A 17,829-nucleotide genomic window follows, 5' to 3' on the forward strand; every position below is an offset into this window, starting at 1 on the left:
CCACTAGCAGCAATTGCAAACCACCCCCTTGGTAAAATGAGCGTGATCTGGGGTCCCCCTTAATGAAAGAAGCTCACTTAGAAATAGGGAAACATATCCCACAGCACTGCTGATTGCTTAGGTGACCAACCACAACCTACTTGGGAACCAATAATGGCAACCCATGACCCATTGGGGTAATCTGGGTCGCAACCTAGTGGTTAACAAACACTGGCTTAGGAGAGCCACTCGTACACTAATGACAGCAACCCATGAAAAGCGGATGAGAAACACTGCCTTACATGGAAAAGGTGTGCCGATTCTGAGACTTGAATTTGTGCTTTTCCTACAAGCAGTTAAAGTATGCAAATTGGTGACCCACACCAGACCAACCAAGTCACAAATGCAATGAACTGTACCCTTTGTGACCGACATATGGACAATTTGACATATAGCCACATGGCATGACTCTACACAGATTTATGGACACTGGGAAGCACTTCTTCAAAGAAAGAGTTAAGGGAATGTGAAAAAAACATCATGTAACTGAAGAAGAGACCTGGACAGCTTTTCAAAACTTATCTAATCTATATATTCAGGAAACGTACCTGTTTAAATTATTTCTTTAACCCAAAAGTTTAAGCCCATATTTCCATCCTCCTTTCTTCCATTCCTCTTATCAGTTGGCTATGCCAAGTCTGATATCATGTGCCAACCTTGTGCTTCTCCACCAACAGTTATATATTCTGCCATTAATGACGTTGCCCCCCTCTTTCCACTGCCTACTGTGGGTTGCTTTGGTGTAAGGTTGTGCAATTATTATGCATTTAATTTATGCATTTTTTCACTGACTTAGTCATTTTAATTTTTTCTCAACTTCTACAAAAGTGAACCTTTCCTCACTCTCTATAATGATGAATTCTTTATTCATGCTCTTGTTCTCTCTAGGCCTGCCAACTGCAGCTCTCTACCTCTCCAACTCTTCCAGAACCCTCCCAACTAATTGCTGTATTCTTTTTCTCACATTCCCAGACTACAGCTCTGTTTCGCAGTCCTCTCCATTGGCTTTCAACTGCAACTAGGACCGATGCCTTGTGCCCTGTACAGCTCTGCTCCTCACTGTTGGCAGAGTTTCCAGTAGGTTAAATGTACTGTATTTTAGTGCTTATTTTACTTACTTAAAAAATAAGCCATTCATAGATACTACTATTTTATTGTACAGAGTGATAAGTTTGATATCACATCCCACATCCAGGGCGGCATGGTGGTGCAGTGGGTACCACTGCTGCCTCGCAGTTAGGAGACCCAGGTTCGCTTCCCGGGTCCTCCCTGCGTGGTGTTTGCATGTTCTCTCTATGTCTGCGTGGGTTTCCTCCGGGTGCTCCGATTTCCTCCCACAGTCCAAAGACATACAGCTTAGGTGCATTTGCGATTCTAAATTGTCCCTAGTAAGTGCTTGGTGTGTGTCTGTGTGTGCGCACCCTGTGGTGGGCAGGCACCCTGCCTGGGGTTTGTTACCTACCTTGCGCCCTGTGTTGGCTGGGATTAGGATTAGGGATTAGGATATAGCGAGTTGGATAATGGATGAATTTCACATCCAGTGTTGCTGCCTTGTTGCTGTGTGCCACCACACATGTATTAATAACTGACAACATGTCAGAGAAGGCCTATTATAGAGCCATTTACCAAACCCACTGTCATAACTGAGCCAGTAACATTGCGAAACACCATTCCCACTTGTTACATGGTCTCTTCTAACTTTTACTGTCTGGAAAATGATATTGTAGTTTCTGCTGTGGTTCTGTAAGACTGAGTAACAGTTTCACACCACAGGCCATCAGAATTTTGAATGCATAAAAATGAATAAGGGTATACTGCTGCATTGTCTATTTATTGCAAATATGGTCTCTTGCCTATTTATGGTTTGTTTACTTACACTTTGTTGTATGTTCTCATATGTTACGCGTTATTTCATCTCACTATGTACAAGAACATAGTTGCTGATGACAATAAGCTAACCTTGACTTGACTTAAGCGTAGCAAAGATCTTCTCTCGCTTTGTTGAAAAAACATTAAGAAAGTCTGTCTTCAAATAGAATTAAAAAGAAAGGATTTTTTTTTTGTTAAATAATTAGGATCCAGGATACAATTTCTTCTTTGCCCTTTTCAACAAATGATTGCACATTTGTTTGACCTTTGCTTGTCTCAAGATCAACATCTGATTAGTATTTTTAAATAACTCGCAATTTGTTCTTGTTTACAAGGAAAAGGTGCTCTTTGTAGTAATAACTGTCTTTGCATAACGGTAATTCTTTCCAAGTAGTCATTGGTATGTCTTATAACTGTACTTCCTCTTGCCAGATGAGCTAATAACATATTTTTACTCCAATGAGTAGAGGTTCTTATGTAAAATATTATCCCGTTTTTTAGAGTACTCCTAATTTCCTGGCATTCATGTAGACATCTCTTGACTGTTTATGTATTCAGCCCTTCTACCTCATGGATTTCTATAGATGTACTGATTTGATCAACTACCAAACAGTGGCTGGTCAATGCATGAGAAGGGGCTGGCTGCAGGCTTAAAACTCACCTTACTAAATTGGCCTATTAATATTTTGTAGCCACAGGGTTACGAAGCCTAATAACAAAGAAGTGGTGTTTAAGGTTGTTGGACAGGCATGTCACTTTTACCTTGAACATACGGCAGGCTTTCCAAGCCTCTGTCACTTCCACCACCAACCACAGGCCCTTGAATGATGTCATATGGCCCTGTGGCTGGGGCAGCCACAAAGTAGTCAAAAGCTGGAGGGCTGCAGCCAGGCTGTATTGGAAGGTACCCTATTGAAAGACAAATTAGAAATATAAGCTACAACAGAGCTTGTTACGGTGATACAATTAAGCAAAAAAGAAGGTCTTTCATAAAGCAGAATCTCAGCTGTTGGGGTGATGGCCAGAATGACAAGTCCTGAGTGCTGGCTCCTGCCTTGTGCCCAGTGCTGAATTCTCTAATGCTAAGCTCCAAAGTAGAAAAGAACCATCTCTAACTGAAACGAAACCATGAAAATAAAGGAGCACTAACAGCATGAAATAAAGCTTTGATAAGAGCATTGGAAAGAGACAATAAAGAGGAGGTGGGGGAAGGAGGGTCTCTAAGGTGCCCAAAAATACCAAACAACAAAAGTGAGGTCACTTTTAATGAAAACGTGGTGTGGATTGTGGGAGCTCCCTTGAGTTGTCCCCTAAACACCTAACATCAACACAGGGGTTCAACCATGATTAAAACAAAAACGCTTTAATAACAAAACTTAAATAAGTAATACAGGATAACAATAAACTACAACAAAAAATAATAAACACCTCTGCCCCGGGCTTAACTAAACAGCAGTAATCCCTGTCTATTCTGTCCCTTACCTTCTCACCTTCCATTATGCTGCTTCCCCAACCTACCTCTGACCAGATGAGCTCTTGTCGCCATCAGCCTTCCAATTCTGAGCAACCCCTCCCGACCAAAGGAAGTGAGACCCTTTCATGTCATGCCTTAGCCACCTTCCAGTTACCTGGCTGGCTGATATCTTTAGTGTCTGGTGTTGTATGGGTAGGACTCCCCCTAGAGGTACCAGAGATTCTTACAAGTTAGCCTCACTGCAGATGTGTACTGTGGAGGATGTCCTCCCCAGCACCCTTGTGAGGCTACAACACATCACCCACTAGTGGACTTGAAAAGCTCCAGTAAACATAATGACCAGTACTGCTCCGAGTTTAACTTCACATTGGTATGTGGAGCAAAGTGAAATGCATCCTTTAGAACCAGGCACAATATCTGGCAAAGATTCTCTTGGAATTACAGTGTCCCACAGCAGAGGTTGGAGAAACTTTCACTACAGCAATTGCCTGGGTTCTTCGTGTAGCTGGCTGTTGATGAAAAACTCATACTAACACAATTTATACAATTCATTGTGGTATAAAATATCTACTCAGGAATATAAACTCAGAGCACTTTCTTGTTGCTTTTTGACTCATGCTGAATCACTGCTAAGATAGCCTCTAGATTTGTCCAACCCTATAATTCAAAATGTAGGCTTCATTATATGTATTGATTAAACGATTCATTGCTACAATACAGAGCGAACGTGCTTGATGCTGCTGTGTTGACTACACTTGAGAACAATAAAAGTACTCTATCTATCTATCTATCTATCTATCAACACCTCTTCTGAAAATAATATTATAAATAATATCTAGCAGACATTTATGTTTATGATCTCTAAAAGCATCTCAGTAGAAGCTCTTAGTATCAGAAGTAGCTTGTAGAAAGACAACAGATGCTGCAAATGATCTGGTGTTGGACTGTTATGTTTTCTATAATGAATGAATGAGAAGCTGAAAATCTAAAATAATCAAAGATTAAATTTTAGCCACAGGAAAATTAATATATATACAGTAAAAGGAGTAGAAAACACTTGAGAATAATAAAGTTTATCTATCTATCTATCTATCTATCTTAGAAAAGGGAAAGGTGCTATACATTATAAATAAAATGTATTATCTGTCTATCTATCTATCTATCTATCTTAGAAAAGGGAAAGGTGTTATATAAATAAAATGTATTGTCTGTCTGTCTGTCTGTCTGTCTCCTTGAAAAGTCAAATAACCAAAATAGTCAGCTTTTTCTGTATGCCACTGTTATGTTTAAGAAAACACGTTCATTTTTATTTTATTTTCAACTAAATGATCAAGCTACAAAATAGCATCAAATGACTAAGTCCGCTCATATTCTTCTATGAATATATGTGTATGCAGTATTAAGGTAGGCCACAATGTTGTTCTAAGTCAATAACTGAAGCTCTTTGCCGGCTTGTATCCTCTGCATCAACAGAGACTGAATTTGAAACATATTTGGAGCTTGTGTTAATGATTACCATGCTGTTGAAGTGTTGGTGATTTGTACAATTCATTCAGCTTTGTAGATATGAAATACTGGCCTTGTGGTTAATCAGTAAATAGATCAAGGACAGCGAAGCCTCCGAATCTGATGAGTAAACATTGTAAGAGTCTTCATTCAGATTCCAGAGGTACACAAATCTCAGATGTGGTTTTTGTCATCAAAGCCTCCAGGACCAAATGTTTTGATTTGACCTTTTTCAATACATTGGATAATGATGAAAACAAAACGCTATCAAATGAAAAACTGTGACTTTATTACTTTGTAAAGTAATAAAGTCTAAAGGACTACAACATAATGTGACTGGATTAAAAATCATTGACTGAGAAGTTTTATATCCCAGCTATTTTATAAGCAAAGCTTCTTTATAAGTGTAAATGTAAGTAGGCCTGTATTTTGTGAGTGGACATGTTGGCACATTCCCTAGATTTATTGATTTATTTGCTCTGTATTGTAATGGAACAATGTGTTACTTGAGTAGGTGGGCAGCATGTGTTTCATTAAACTGCACAAATCAGTGCAGGGTAAAGCTGTTTGGTATTGTGACATCCGTGATAAGAATCTGTTGGCCAGTAACATGGCTGTACTAATGATGACCGCTAATAAAGCAGAATGCCAGTCAAAAGAGCACAAAAAAGTTAAACAAAGTAAGTGAATATATAAATGAAAAATACACACCAGAACCGAGTTTAAGACCTCAAAAAAAACAAAAGTAGTAATACAGTAGATTATTTTAAAAAATTGACAAAAACACATAAAAAACAGCTAAAAATTCCAAATTATAACAATGCCATTGCAACATCATGTTGTTGGTTTTCTTTATATGTGGTAACATATTCAGTCTTTATTTTTTTTGGCCCTAGCCATACTGTTTATGACAATGTCATCTATTGCTGGTCATAAGTGTGGGGTGCCCCATCACATGTGCAGTCATCATGTGGTGGTATTTGAGATGATGACATTGTAATTTAAATATTCACTTGTTAAGTTAAAAATCCATGTGCCTAAAGTTAGTTTGGAAAAAAAGTTATTTGCTTAGTCAGGAACGTTAAACGTTTTAGCCCTACTGGCGCTGACCTTATGCTATCCTTTCAAACTATTCCTGTTACACAGCACATTTTTGTCTTCCTTTTCTACTCTGCAATTATTCATTGTATCCTTTTAGATGAGCTTTACCTAACTTCTCATTACAACAATGACTTGTTCATGGTTTTGCCTTGAACAGAGGAGGTGATATTCCAAGTGTCAGATACAAGAGCCTTCAATGTCCTGTTTCTTTGTTACTAAGGATATTTCAAACACATAAATTATGTCTCTTTTATTGTTGCACAATAAACAGCACTTTTCTCACATTAGCCATGGTGATAATTTGCTTTTCACATTAGTTTCATTATACTTTTTACTGTTTTAAAAATATTTGTACGATGGTTTTGCCTACATATCGCTTATAGTCAATCCATTCAAACTATAACTAGTTACAGTCAGGGCAGATGAAGGAACAGCCCATACGGATGACACTGCAGTTGTGACCCGCTGGGCTGGCTACTTTAAGCAGCTGTTTAAAGCTGATCTCCAGCTGGGATGTTGGATATTTTTGGGTCCACGGTTCTTGAGGCTATTCCTCCAATTAGCTTTGAACCACCCAATCTGACAAGTTGTGAACCAGCTAAATGTAGGGAAAGCTGCAGGGATCTCTGGTATCCAGGGTGAACATCTCCAGGCTGGTTGTAAGACTGTCCTCCTGACATTGGAAGCAATCCTTGCTTCCATTTGGGAGACAGTTGTCATCCCAAATGGCTGGAAAATGCAACTTGTCATCCCTATCTGGAAAGAGAAGGGTGATCGCTTGGATTGTGGCAACTACGGGGGATAACATTGATCTTGGTGCAAGGTAAGCTCCTTGCTAGGGTCATCCTAAATGGGATCCGTGATCACTTGCTCACCAACCAGAGTAGTTTGGTTTTATGCCTAAGAAGTCTAAGCAAATATCGGCAGAGTTCCTTTGCTGCCTTTGTCGATTTTTTAAAAGTGGTTTACTCAGTTGATCAAGCTGCCCTGTGGGACATCATGAGACTTCTCGGGATCCTCTCAGGTTTTTGCTGAATATCATGGCCAGCCATGTACACTGTGTTTTTCCCAGTTGATTCTGGGCTTCGTCAGAAGTTTGTTCTTGCTCCTACTCTGTTCAATACTTGCATGGACTGGGTGTTGCGCAAGGTCGTGGAGTCCAGTGGCTGTGGGTAATCTGTTGGTGAAGAAAGATTCACTGCTGTTGATTTTGCCAACAATGCTGTGATGTTCGCGGACTCAATGGAGGCTCTAATCGGGGCTCTCGAGAGACTGAGACAGGAGTCTTTGAGTGTCTGGGCTTGCGAGTGTCCTGGATAAAAACTAAGATCCAAGCCTTTAATGATCTCTGGGACACAGTCTTCAGCAGTGTGTCTGTCTGTGGAGAGAGTGTCAAACTTCTCAAGAGGTTTACTTACCTCGGTAACGACATTCATGTCTCTGGTGACTCTTTCTTTGAAGGCAGTAGACGGATTGGGAGAGCATGGGGGGTCATGAGGTCGCTGGAAAGGGGTGTGTGGTGCTCCCGATATCTATGCAAAAGGACGAAAGTCCATGTCTTTAGAGTCTGGTACTTCATGTCTTGCTATACCATTGCGGAGACATGGATGCAATCCAGTGACCTGAGACGAAGACTGGACTCCTTCAGTAGTGTGTCGCTTTGGAGAATCCTTGGGTACCGTTGGTTTGACTTTGTGTCGAATGAGCGATTGCTCATAGCGTCCCGAATGAAGCACATTACCTGCATTGTGAGGGAGCGTTAGTTACAACACTATGGCCATGTGGTGTAATTCCCCAAGGGTGATCTGACTCACAGTTCCTCATCGTTGAGGACCTGAGTGGCCGGACCTGGCCAAGTGGATGCCCACTAACACCTGGCTGCGGCAGATAGATGGTCATTTCCGAAGGGTGGGACTGGACCGTGTGTCTGCCTGGGGGATTGCTAACCAGGATCCCGAGCTGTTTCGTCATGTGTTGAGTGCGGCAACACACTGTTCCAGTGCATGCTCCCCAACCTGACCTGACCTGAAAAATAACAAACAAATTCAATTTGTGTCCTTTTATTTGAATTTGCTGGATTTCACCAGTAACACTGAAATGAAGAAAGATTATCCAATAAACTGGTGGATGGATTTTTCTACTTACACACTAACTACATATATGGTGTGTGGAAATCACAACTTAATAAATGTGATATAATATACAGTGTAACAGTTTTCTATGCCTCAGTTTATTCGCAAGTTTTTTTTATACTTTTTTTTTAATTGTAGTAATATAGTGGTGACATTCACAAAGAAATAACAGTGTTTTTTAAAGTGTTTTTTAATTTGCCTCCTGCACCTCATGCAATACAATCTTCAGTACAGGATTCGTTTCTCTGATCGTATTACTGCTGAGCAATACCAAAAGAAAATGAGCTCTTCTCACTGAATACATTTTTAATGCCTTCAGGCTTTTAGGCTGGTAGAAGGATGCAGAATAAACATATTTAAAAAATCAATCAGTAAATAAACCAATAGATCCATCAATTTATATTCCATGATCATTTTATATTAAACTTCATTCAAATTATAATACAGAATAAATGAATTTATGAAGTGAGATACAGGCAGCTTGAATAAACCAACATATTACAAGAGCAAAAGCATGTTGTGTCTAGAAACTCAGATGAAGCCAGGTTGTCAGTTTTTATATTGATCTTAAATATAATGTCACTTTAAAAACAACTTTAAAGTGCAAAACACAAATATTCAGCATACTAGCTGTGTTACCCATTTAGGATGGGTTGAGATGTAAATAATCGACATTGACCTCAGCGTAATGTTTGCAGTACACCATGCAATGCATAAGTCAATTTTATATGCCATTTGGTATGGGATTTGTAAAGGCAGTTTTAATGTTTGTGATACACGATCTTTTGAAATGACAGAGACATAGCAATCAAACAGACACACAGACAGATACACAGATTGACACCAGGACACATCATTTTATTAAGTGGATAGATAATAGTCTAGAGAATTCAAAATAGTGCATAGGCACATATGTAAGAATCAGAAAAAAGTGCAGAACGTTAGGAAGCATCAAGAGCAAATGTACCTTGTAGAAAATGGTTTTAATTTAATTTAATTAAGTGTGAAATTGAAATTTATGAAAGAATTTCAATTTTCCAGCCTAACACATTTTCCCAAGTATTTACTTCTCCATGAATTATAAATTAGGAATATGGAGTGTACAGTAATCATATGATTCATGATTAGTGAGAAATTGTCCTTAGTGTCTTAGCAATAGCATCATTCATAATACTCCAGGTATACATCAGAGCCTTTGAATGTCACTGCTCCGGACAGAAATCTGTTACTTGTTGATGGAATCTGGACCTAATATGAAAATATGTATGCCTTCATTATCACTCAGTTTAAGTGCTGTCATTTTATTCAATGAATTTCCAATGCACAGTATTAATAGATTTCAGTAATACTGCCTAAGCCCTTATTTATCTTCTTTCTCCTGATTTTGATCTTTCTGTTCACATTGCTTGCTCCATATTAACCTGACAGCTAATTTCTCGTTTTGAGCTTTTTGCTACTGTAAAAGTTTCATACTTTATGCAGATCTTGTAGCTTTGCAGTACCTACTGTGTTAAATGTCCTTCCATGTTAAAATTCAAATCACCTCAAACCTGAGCTTTTTTGGCATATTAAATTGGAGAATTTGAGTTTAATTTACTTGTAACCAACTATTCTGTAGTTACTGAATTAATGGTGAATCTGTGATGATGTTTGTTAAGTGCTAAATTGTATCGCACAGTTTAAAAGACAAATACACTAATATTTAAAATTTGTCAAAAAATGCATTGTGCTCTTATTATTTTACACACATATTAAAAGGCCGGCAAACCCCCAGCTGCCTGTTCCAAGTAATGACAAGTACGGAGCATTTAATTGCAAAATAGTTTTCCTTGATGCCCCCTAATGGTATGGGGGTACATCCTGGCATGGCAGCCCTGGACTGGAGATGTCAATAAAAAAAAATACTGAGTGAAAAACATTAAAAAAAAATGGGACACCAAGAAACCAAAAACGCTGAGCTAATTTTTAGCCAATAAACAGACAGAAAAATGCTGGATAGTCAGAAAACTAAATCACCAAAATACTAAGAGAGTTGAGATTACCAAGAGTTAGCTGTCCCAACATAGCAATAAAGCAGCAACTGCTAAATAATGGACCACAAAATTATAGCAAGCATAATGAATCAAAATTAAGATGTAAAAAAATAAGCACACAATGAAATTGTTAGTAAAAAATAAATAAAATCAAATTCTGAGCTAAACAAGCAACCCAAATAGAAAATGAAACACCTGAAAAAGTGAAACCAAGAAAGAAAGAAAAATTGGAAATGATGCCCAATCATAACAACATGTTGTCACTTGTAATGATCACACTGGTGGTGTACCTGCCATCTGGGCATCTTACTGCCCAAGTCCTGTTCTGCTCTCTGCCAGCATTACTGTAGTTAGGGTCCTTCCCAGAAAATCCCTTAAATATGTGCAATATAGCTATTAGTATTTTAGTTTATGTTACTGTCAGATTTACCTAATAATTATTTATTGTGTATTTAAAGTATATTGTTAATTTTTGTATTGCATTTTGTATTCACAATGCTCAGAATTTAACCCATATGTAAAAAATGGGTAACACTTTATAATAACTGCACACTATGAAGCATTAGTTAAGCATGACTAAATAGTTTGTTCATCATTTAGAAAGCATCGCTTCCACATTAATTGGCATTAGCAACCACTTTTTCATAGTGTGCAGTTATTATAAAGTGTTACCGCATTTATAAAGTGGTTGCTAATGCTAATTAATGTGGAAGCGATTCTTTCTAAATGATGAACAAACTATTTAGTCATGCTTAACTAATGCTTCATAGTGTGCAGTTATTATTATTTAAAAAATGATATAATCACAGTCACCATAAACAGTATCATTCGAAGTAACTACATTGTTTTCAATGCTTTACACTTTTCTGAGTCATACCCTAATTTTAATTAGTTGTTGAATCATTCTGAATCTGCATGGCTTCTATTCTAAATTTGTGCAACTTTTAAACTGGTAATTTATAGTAGGCTGACTCTAAAGTGCACTTTGTCTTTGTTATTATATAGTAAATACATTTCAAAAAAGTTATACATTTCTACAGGCTTTGCTCCACTCTTAAAGGGAAGGCTGCTAAATTGTCTGTTGCTTGTTTAGGCTTTTTCAGGAGAAGCATTACGAAGAAAGCAGTGTACTCCTGTAAGAATGGCGGGAATTGTGAAATGGACATGTACATGCGAAGAAAGTGTCAAGAATGCCGACTTCGGAAATGTAAAGAAGTGGGAATGCTTGCAGAATGTAAGTTAGAAGCAACCACAGCCAGTAAGCACTTTTGGGATTTTGCAAATGTGATCTTTTGTGATATTCAAGCACGAGAATGTTTAATCTAAAAGGAAATCTCTACTGACCCTTCTCAGGAGTGAAACCAAACAAGAACGGTTTTATCATTAATATAAAGAATATGATACAGTTTTCAAGGAACTGGGCTAAAATAACTAAAGAATTTGCATATTATTGGCAATTAATTACAGTACATTGATTTATGTTATATTGTTTTAGCAATTAGATGGACATGTCTACTTTATTCATTGTATTTCATTTGCTCTGTCTGTTTTGAATTTCTGTACATTCAACTGTGTATTCACAAAAGAAAATATAGTAAAAGGCAATTTACAGTTCATAATACACAGTAAAAAGGTAAGAAACATTTTGGTTGATGCCTCAGCAAATGAACATCTGAAAGTAAGAAGAATGGTCAACAGGTTCAAATCCAAATTGGTAAATAACACAACAAAACTTTGAGGCTGACATAATGCAGTGTGCGCATCAATTCATGACGTGCAGTAGTTGCCGCCATCTTATATAAATGGGGTCTGACTTTGTTTACTTTACTGTTTTAGCTTCAACTTGCTATCATCGACTCTGAATTCTGGTTTTGCTACTAATTAAGCATGGGAAATGTGCTATTTAAATAAAATGTATTATTATTATTAATTAGGAAAGATTGATCATCTTACCCCAAACCTAGTTTGTTTTTTATTGTTTAGTTTTGTATTTAGAAGACTCTTTTTTGTTATATATTGATGCATTCACTGACAACACCATTGAACATATTTAATTTAAAGATAACAGGATACTAGTGTTTAACAGTTATGCAGGCCATAGACACACATATACACTGACACACATAGAGACTTTATCGGAGAAACTCTAAAATTGTGTTTAGTGAAGTCTAAAACGAGTAAATCTATCAAAAAGTTTACATTGTGATTCCATTCCACAGCTTTCTCTCTTATCACACTTGTACAAAGCTTAAATCTATTAAAAACTTTTCATCTTTGAACTTATAGCTTCTTCAGGGGTAACAGTTACGCTCCAATGTGACCATAAAATAACATCAAAACTGTGCCAATTTAAATGTTGTCTTAAATTTTTGGGAGAAGATCAACAGGAAGAAGAGCAATGTAATCATGAAGATTGTTCATCTACAGTAAAGGGTTCTTCCATAGTCTAACGGTAATCCCCATTTCCATTATATAGAGCTACTCAAAGGTTGTTTGTAATACTTGAATCAAAGATTTAACAGAAAGTAGAGCTTAAAATAAACTGTACACTTAAAACACATTCAATACAGTATTTGTTGATCTCAGTTCGTTAATGAAGCATGCTGGGCTTATGAATGATTTTATAAAAAGTAATGTCTTCATTTTACCTGGTTAGAATCCAGCTCTTCAGTTGTTTAAAATTATAACTGAACTTTTGAAGACAGTAGCGAGATCTGCTGCTTCAGCTCACTCAGCTTTTAATGCTCAATTTTGAAACTAAAAATATCAACTTTATTTTTCTCATGGTCACGTTCAGAATTTTAACAACTTCAAGATATGCTAGGGTGTACTGTAATTCGGTAACTATAACACAGTACACGAATCATTTTTTAAAGAATGCCACCCAGCTTAAATTTAAAGGTTGAAATTTCTCTGTGTACCATGAACTGTACACTGGTTGAGTATGTCTTTACAACAAAACCCATGTTCCATCAAAAATCCCCAGGTCTCAACTGACTCTGTTATTTTCACTTAACCAATCAACTTGGCATTTAGTGAGGTAGTGGAAGTTGGAGGGAATAGGTAACAGAAGTACAAGAGAAAGGTACACAGTATCTTTCTCTTTCCCAGCACAGTGTAGAAAAAAGTCCACTGTACTTATTGCAAGTACACAGGGATGAAGTATCTTATTGGAAACAAATGAATCCGTCTTCAGGTGACCTTTTTCCTTAGTGTATTTATAATACCGGTATATTTAGAAACTCTACGCTAATTCTATTTCAGTAAGTGACATCAACCATGAAAACAGGCTGCTCTCCTTCAAGATACAGCCGTTCATTTGTGAAAGATGGGAGGATCCAGTGTTATTGTTCGCTAATGAAATTCAACCAGGCTTTTCTTCTAAGTGCTTTGGGGGCCAAATCCACACTAGTATTAGCAAACTGACTGCTGTTAGCTGAATGCAGACAGCAATGGGATTAAATTCTGTGAAAGACAGGTCAATTTCCTATGTTCTGCGTGGGCAGGATGAGCCTAGGAAACAATGACAAGCTAGTGTGTCAAACTGCCAGGCAGTGGAAACACCAGACAGCTAATGTCACTGTTAAATTGCACACAAGATGTATTTTTTATAAAAATATTGTAATTACCATACATTTTGCAGATCTGCTGTTCAAACACTTCACTTTCAGTTTAATAAAAAAAATGTCTAAAGTCCTGATGGAATTATTTTTGGAACTAGATTTATTTCATTATCTGCAAGGAGGTCTTGTGTGACTTTATGTGAATTATTTGTTTTACTCTGTTCAGGAAATCTGTTGTGTGGTGTTAGTTTACTTGACCTTTCCATGTAATATTGTCGAGAGAGCCAATAGTAAAGAAGTTTTTCTTTGAATACAAACAGGCATATTGTATGCATTCTCAATATAAAGTGACTTATTATTTTAATAGATAGCAATATTATACAGAATGTTTACCATTAGTAATCAATGATCTGGTCTATTATAAAGGCTGTTACCAAATAACTACTATACAACACTATATCTCCATTTTTAAGCAACTTGCAAGGGGTCTATTCATTTTTGGGTCAACACCCATCTTTACAAGTTTACTATCTGGCTTCAATAGTTTAATTCCATTATGTACACAGAATTTCCTGCCTTCACAAATAACTTACCTGAAGTGGTTTAAATTCAGTTGCAGGGAGTGCTGGAGCCTATCCCAACTAGCATTGGGCGCAAGGCAGGATGCCAGCCTGCCCACCACAGGGCGCACACACACAGACACACACCAAGCACACACTAGGGAAAATGTAGTGTTGCCAATTCACCTAACCTACATGTCTTTGGATTATGGGAGGAAACCAGATCATCCGGAGGAAACCCAACCAGACACGGGAGAACATGCAAACTCCACACAGGGAGTACAGAGTACATAAACCCAGGTCTCCTTACTGTGAGGCAGCAAAACTTAAATATGTCACTTCCTTCTCCATTTACTTAATAAATACCTCAGATGCTACTCAACTTACTCTTCCTAGTAGAGCTTACCACAGAAACGTGCCATGTCCAGAAAACAATTTCAGGATGTCTTTAGTGATGTGAATTCCTTAAGTCAAAGGGAACCCCATGTTTATGTTTACAGCAGTGAAAACTAATCAATCGTTTCTTATTTGCAAAACTGTCTTTTGCCACTCATTCCTTATTTCTTTTGGATCTACATAATGAAACCTAAGTTATATCTTTTAATCTTAAGAGTACATTTTATTCAATTATTCAATCATGAGGTCTCTGGAAAGGGGTGGGTGGCAGTCCCGATATCTATGCAAAAAGGATGAAGGTCCAAGTCTTTAGAGTCCTGGTGCTTCCTGTCTTGCTATATGTTTGCGAGACATGGCTGCTATCCAGTGACCTGAGACGAAGACTGGACTCCTTTGGTACTGTGTCACTCCAGAAAATCCTTGGGTATCATTGGTTTGACTTTGTGTTGAATGAGTGGTTGCTCATGGAGTCCCGAATGAGGCAGATTACCTTCATTGTGAGGGAGCGTCAGTTATGGCACTACGGCCATGTGGTGCATTTCCCTGAGGGTGATCCAGCTCGTGAGATCCTCATTGTTGGTGACCCGAGTGGCTGGACCAGGCCAAGGGGTTGCCCACGTAACACCTGGCTGCGGCAGATAGAGGGTCATTTCCGGATCTTGGGACTAGACTGCGTGTATGCCTGGGGTATTGCCAACCGGGATCCCGAGTTGTTTCGTCGTGTGGTGAGTGTGGCAATGCACTGTACTAGTGCATGCTCGCCAACTTGACTTGACTTGATTCAATCAGAAATTGACTACATGGTCATTTCTTTGTCATTCTGATAACAGGGTTTTGTTTCAAATAAATCAAAAGAATCTGGGAAAAGCACTTCACCACAGTATTAAAAAAGGAATAAAATTTTACTTGTATCTTTTGCATTGAAGGCCAAAACAATGTATGGATTACCAATAAACACTTCTTTGTGGCTTTACACAAGACTGCAACAAAGAGATATACTGCAGATCAATCAGACTGAGGAGCAGATCTATACCCCAGCCTTGAATAAAGGTTCTATAAAGCAGAGGCAGTAACATAAGATGACAGATTTTTATGGCATCAGAATTACTTCTGTTGAAGAATACGGGCCTCTCTGTTCAAAAAGATGAACAGCAATCTGCATGAAGTTACAAATACTGTGCCAATGTTTCATTTGTGATCAAGACAAAGATCAAAACTTCTGGGATGGGATGTTTGAGAGGAAATATTATTGTTTCATAATTTTCTGCTAGAATGTTCTTCTTCTGCTTATAGGGTTAAAATAACTTATTTTATCTTTTTGTTGACTAGGATGACTATTTAGTTAATTTTGCATTATTAGTGAGTTTTGTTCAGTTTTTAATGCTACTAAAAAAAGAATTCTAAAATCAAATTGTGTGCTTTAGATTTGCAAGGTACCCTTAAAAATTCTCACGGTATCTAAAAATGTTAATTTGTATACTATGACTAGTAGTCTTAAGCTTCTATTGCAGTTTTAAGAAAATGATCATATTTAGCAAGGGAAGGATTAATTATTATGCGGTGATCTACACTCAGATGCAGGTAGCATTTTGTGTTGATATTTTCCTTTACGTCAAGAGAGTTTAATTGACCTGCATGCTGTATAATCCATTTTGAAAAGTTCTTTACTGTTGTTGAAAACTGTCTTTACTTTCCTCAAATCAGCGATAAATATCATTTATAGTCAATCCGTGCTAATCATTTCTCACACAAATGATTGTGTCATGGATAAGCACAATATTACTCTTTTTGCATCCTCTAACACCATTATTCTCTAATTATATCAATTTGTAACAGACTATCCATCTATCCATCCATCCACCCATCCATCCAGTAACAGAGCTGCCTAATCCACTTCAGGGTTACAGCTAAAGGAAATTTATCTTGGAAGCATTTATTGCAAGTAGGCCTCGTAAAATAACATGGAATAGAACTTTAATTAACAACACATGAGCTGTTTCTACATATCGAACTGGACTTGATATTTTCATAAAGGGAAACAGGTTTCAAATTTCATGGGCTTTTCATATATAATTTATAACTTTGCTGGTAATTAAATGTCATTTCTAACAGCATGTTATGTTTTCTTCATTTTTATCCCACTGACTAAATGCTGTGTTTGACAGGCTTACTTACAGAAATACAGTGCAAATCAAAAAGGCTCAGGAAAAACACAAAACAATCTTTTGAAGAAAGAGAAGGTGAATCTGAGGAGTTGGAAGGTGCAGATACCAAGCAAGTCACATCAACAACTAAGGTTTCTAAGGTAACTCAAAATACTAATAAACTGTACACATACTGGATCTACAGTATAGCCAGTTATATTCGTTCCTACTTAATACAGTTCTAAGTTATGGAGTTATAGCAGTGCTGAATGCAAGGCAGTTACTCAACCACAAAGCATATCTATGCACACAGAAGCATTTATTACATGGGGACAATGTCAAACCACCAAGAAATGTGACATGCACAGTTCAGAACAGGGAGTAAATCTAGAAAATCCATAGAAACACACACGCACATAGACATAACAGGAACATACAAATTCAATGATGACAATGACCAGGGAAGGATTCAGAAAAGTTTAGCAAACATGGGCAAGTAAATATCATTTAAATAATGAACTCACACAAAATGCTCTGAATTATAAAGAAGAGAAAACAACAGGAAAAAAATTTAAATAAAATGTTATTCTTACATTAACAAACTTTGGATATAGTAACTGCATTTCTCATAATTTACTTTTTTTTATATTTGTCTGTTGTATAGGAGAAGGCTGAACTTAACCAGGAACAAGAAACTCTCCTCAGTTACATTGTAGAAGCCTACAATAAATGTCGCATTCCACAGGATATGGCAAAGAAATTAGTAAGTCAAGCACTTAATTTTTAACATTTAACATGCAGGATTTTTATCATTGTATGCCTTGTATAACATGGAAATTAGAATAGCATTAACTAACTAACATAGTCTGTGGTGCTGAAATACAATTGTTAATTCAGCATTTATGCCAGAAATTAGAGCCAAAAGTAAACTTAATAGAGATTCTTACTTGATTAGTAAATGTACAATAAAGGATTTGCTAAAGAAAAAAAAAATTACAATGTATATAGTACA

General features: G+C 37.2%; 1 protein-coding gene and 1 long non-coding RNA gene across 2 annotated transcripts in view; one reads left to right on the forward strand and one right to left on the reverse strand.

Moving 5' to 3' along the window:
• nr1h4 (nuclear receptor subfamily 1, group H, member 4) overlaps positions 1–17,829 on the forward strand; it is a 110,007-nt gene that overhangs the window by 48,400 nt on the left and 43,778 nt on the right. Inside the window, exons 4-6 of the mRNA XM_039761681.1 lie at positions 11,248–11,388; positions 16,839–16,978; positions 17,482–17,580. Of these exons, the coding sequence (XP_039617615.1) occupies positions 11,248–11,388; positions 16,839–16,978; positions 17,482–17,580 (380 nt within the window). The remainder of the gene's footprint in view (positions 1–11,247; positions 11,389–16,838; positions 16,979–17,481; positions 17,581–17,829) is intronic.
• LOC120534248 overlaps positions 1–17,829 on the reverse strand; it is a 128,754-nt gene that overhangs the window by 47,744 nt on the left and 63,181 nt on the right. The window lies entirely within an intron of this gene.

Source organism: Polypterus senegalus, chromosome 8 (genome assembly GCF_016835505.1).
Source record: "Polypterus senegalus isolate Bchr_013 chromosome 8, ASM1683550v1, whole genome shotgun sequence".
NCBI lineage: Eukaryota > Metazoa > Chordata > Cladistia > Polypteriformes > Polypteridae > Polypterus > Polypterus senegalus.